This window comes from Limulus polyphemus, unplaced genomic scaffold, assembly GCF_000517525.1.
Source record: "Limulus polyphemus unplaced genomic scaffold, Limulus_polyphemus-2.1.2 Scaffold2207, whole genome shotgun sequence".
NCBI lineage: Eukaryota > Metazoa > Arthropoda > Merostomata > Xiphosura > Limulidae > Limulus > Limulus polyphemus.
The window spans coordinates 167,904-172,103 of record NW_013667817.1 but is presented as its reverse complement, the minus strand read 5'-3'; the positions used below and the strand labels follow the sequence as shown (position 1 = coordinate 172,103).

General features: G+C 33.3%; 1 protein-coding gene across 1 annotated transcript in view; it reads left to right on the top strand.

Moving 5' to 3' along the window:
• LOC106466256 (sodium-dependent nutrient amino acid transporter 1-like) overlaps window positions 1–4,200 on the top strand; it is a 28,183-nt gene that overhangs the window by 22,414 nt on the left and 1,569 nt on the right. Inside the window, exons 11-12 of the mRNA XM_022394227.1 lie at window positions 859–987; window positions 1,720–1,863. Of these exons, the coding sequence (XP_022249935.1) occupies window positions 859–987; window positions 1,720–1,863 (273 nt within the window). The remainder of the gene's footprint in view (window positions 1–858; window positions 988–1,719; window positions 1,864–4,200) is intronic.

Sequence of the window (4,200 nt, the reverse complement as noted above, 5' to 3'; positions counted from 1 at the left end):
CTAAACTTTTACTCGTTGTTAAACAAATATTTAAACAACTCTAGTCAATTATGTACAAGCTGCCCAGTGTCGGCTAACAATACGAAGAATTAAATTGTGGCGGAATGCTACAAGTTCTTCAAATAGCTGATAAATTTCTGTTGGCTATTTGAAAAGTGTTTCTGCATCTACTGATGGATTTAGTGGGGTATGTACCCCCACATATATTTTTTGGGTATAGACTTGCACTATATTTATTTGTTCATTTGCAATTAGAAACGTCGTTGCAATTTCCCTAATTTCTAAAAATGTGTGCTGTTGAAAATGAATATATACTTTTAATATTCTTTTAAGTTCCTTCTCAGTGAAGTTGGTTAAAAATGGTAAAACACTCATTATGTATAGATATTGCATTAATTCATTGGCAGACTTATGAAACACAACCAACATCAAACAAACTAACGAAACACAAACAACACCAAACAATCTTATGAAATACAACTAACACCAAACAATCTTATGAAACACAACAACACCAAACAAGCTAATGCAACACAACCAACACCAAAGAAACTTATGAAACACAACTAACACCAAACAAACTAATGAAACACAACCAACACCAAACAAACTAATGAAACACAACCAACACCAAACAAGCTAATGAAACACAACCAACACCAAACAAGCTAATGAAACACAACTAACACCAAACATTGATTACATATGCAAACATTCGCATTTTTTGTATTAGTATTAGCGCTTCAAAATGTGAACTAAAGTTGGGGTTTTGTCGCTTTTACTAATGTTTGATTGAGTTTTCATATGTCGAAGAGGTTTTTATTAAACTACAGAAATTTATCTGTTCAAACTCGCAAGATGGGGTTTGTAGAAAGTATCCTGACTGTGATAAAAGACGAGATGCCAAAGTTACATCAAAAGAAAGCAGTGCTTGCTTTCGGCCTGTGCCTGTTGTGTTTCCTAGGCGGTCTTCCCCTCACCACAAATGTAAGTAGCAGTTTTATCATTTTCATTAATCTGAGGGTGAATGCAATTCGCTAGTAATAATTTCCTAATGTGATGTATAAATTTAGATGTTATCAGTTTAATAAATATTCTGCTAGCAGGTTTAATGTGCTAAAGTAGCTTTGTAGTTTGTTTGTATTTTTTAAGAAAGTTATATTTTTGAGAATTCAATCGCCATTTTGTTTAGGCGTATGTTGTTAATCTCTTAACTTACAAGATCCAAGAGCGGAAAATAAAATTTGATAAAATAAAGTCTATCTACAGTTACATATTTCTAAATATCTTGTAGAAAGTTTTCACAAATAATTTGATGAAAAGAGGGACATTTTGTTATGAATCTGACAACTTTTGCAACAGAAAATGTATATTTTTAGTAAATAAAGCTTATTTGGTTACCAGTTTTTTGGTTATTTTTTCAAATTTGAATAAATACGAAGCAGTAAAGAATTTTGCACTACGAATAAATCATATTTTTTTTTCTGTTGACGACGTCATTGGTATTGTAAAATTAGTGCTTACTGTATGATCAACAATACTGTTCCATATAATAGGCCAGTCTTTATGTTATGTCTGTTGTGTAACTTACTACTTATTGTTGAATCAACAATACTATTTTCACATTTTAGGCTGGCCTCTATATTATTTATCATTTGAACAACTATTACGTAACTTACTACTTATTGTTTAATCAACAATACTATTTTCACATTTTAGGCTGGCCTCTATGTTATGTATCATTTGAACAACTATTACGTAACTTACTGCTTATTGTTGAACCAACAATACTATTTTCACATTTTAGGCTGGCCTCTATGTTATTTATCACTTGAACAACAATTACGTAACTTACTGCTTATTGTTTAATTAACAATAATATTTTCACATTTTAGGCTGGCCTCTATGTTATGTATCTCTTGGACAACTATTGTGTGGGCGCTGCGGCTTTTCTTTACGCCATCTTTGAAATTTCAGGGGTCATGTACATATATGGTAAGTTGATGAAGAACTATGAGAAGTGCCATTTTGGTTTGTTGCTTCTATTTTATGAATGATATGTTATTTATGATATGCTGATGCTATAAACGTCGGACATTTTTTCAGCATCCCGCATGTCATCAACGGATCAAAAAATATTTATTGCTCTGTATGTGCCTTTAAGAAACATAAATTCTCCTTAGGACTAGTTATACCCCTTACTCCATTTTATAGAAAGATAATAAGAAAATAATTCAGGCTATTAAAGAATCACCTGACAATCTTAAGACCTACTTCTATTCTGACACTTTTGTTTTATGTCATCAACAAAACACAACGCTGCTCACAGAAAAGTTACATTTTTCAAATTATCGGTAATCTGTTAAATCTATATAAATAATACTACACTTGCGTTTGTCTGTTTGTCTTCCCGGAACTTTTCTCGCACATTTCTCGGTCAAACGCTACAAATCTTGAATCGTTAAAAAAGGCCTTTGTCCCAAGAGTCCTGATTGCATATTGGATTTCAAACTCACTGTTTTTGCTTAGTCAAACTTCTTAATGCAACAGGTATGGTACACGATGGCACAATGTCGTTGACATCACGTGACGACTGGCTTCGATTTCAACTTTAGTTTTTTATCTGTAAAGTATTTCCCACAAACAACGCTTAACCCACGTGAAATTTCCTTAAAAATTTGTATTACACTAAATATAATTTATATGAGCTTTCTCGGCATATTTAGGTATAAAATACGCATGCGCATCTCGTTAAAACCATGTGCTTATAACTTTGTGAACATGCATTCAGACGTTTCTGCATAATCAGCTACGTTTGCCTTCATTACAGCTTTACTTTGCAATAATTTAGCTTCGGTTCGTTTCACAGACTTCTATAAACATCTTTTAGCAACTTTGTGAGTTTCTTTGTTTCAACTCATACAATCGTGTCATACACCGAATGCTTATAACTGTTTCATACTCTGTACACTATTATAAACACCATCTATACTTTATACGTGTAGTTTTATTAAATAAAGATACGCTTACGTGAGTTTGTTTGTCTTACCACGTAATTTTTTTCATACAAACCTGGAGTTATCCATCTAACACATAATGCTTGCAAGAAAGCGTAGCTTAAATGGCGTGCGTGAAAATAACAAAGGGCATGAAAACTACAGCAAATATTTTGAGGGTTGCGGCTAGATCCATAATTTTTCCCTAACATAAAACTTGTAACTTTACACTAAGATTTGTAACTTTACAATAGCACTTGTAACTTTACAATAGAACGTGTATCTTTACAGCAAGACTTGTAACTTTGTAGTAAGACTTGTAACTTTACAATAGGACGTGTATCTCTACAGTAAGACTTGTAACTTTACAATAGGACGTGTATCTCTACAGTAAGACTTGTAACTTTACAATAGGACGTGTATCTTTACAGCAAGACTTGTGTCTTTGTAGTAAGACTTGTAACTTTACAATAGGACGTGTATCTTTACAGCAAGACTTGTAACTTTGTAGTAAGACTTGTAACTTTACAATAGGACGTGTATCTTTACAGCAAGACTTGTAACTTTGTAGTAAGACTTGTAACTTTACAGTAGAACGCGTATCTTTACAGTAAGACTTGTGTCTTTACAGTAAGACTTGTGTCTTTACAGTAAGACTTGCAGCATTACAATAGGACTTGTTATATCATTATAAGTCTTACAATATCACAGCCACAAAAACAAACTTGTTTAGGAACTAAAGATATGTCTCCGGTTGACGTTACGTTATAAACAACCAGTTTGTTCAGGAACTAAAGATATGTCTCCAGTTGACGTCACATCATAAACAACCAGCTTATTTAGGAACTAAAGATATGTCTCCGGTTGACGTCACGTTATAAACAACCAGTTTGTTCAGGAACTAAAGATATGTCTCCAGTTGACGTCACATCATAAACAACCAGTTTATTTAGGAACTAAAGATATGTCTCCGGTTGACGTCACGTTATAAACAACCAGTTTGTTCAGGAACTAAAGATATGTCTCCGGTTGACGTCACGTCATAAACAACCAGCTTATTTAGGAACTAAAGATATGTCTCCGGTTAACGTCACGTCACAAACAACCAGCTTATTTAGGAACTAAAGATATGTCTCCGGTTGACGTCACGTCATAAACAACCAGTTTGTTCAGGAACTAAAGATATGTCTCCAGTTGACGTCAC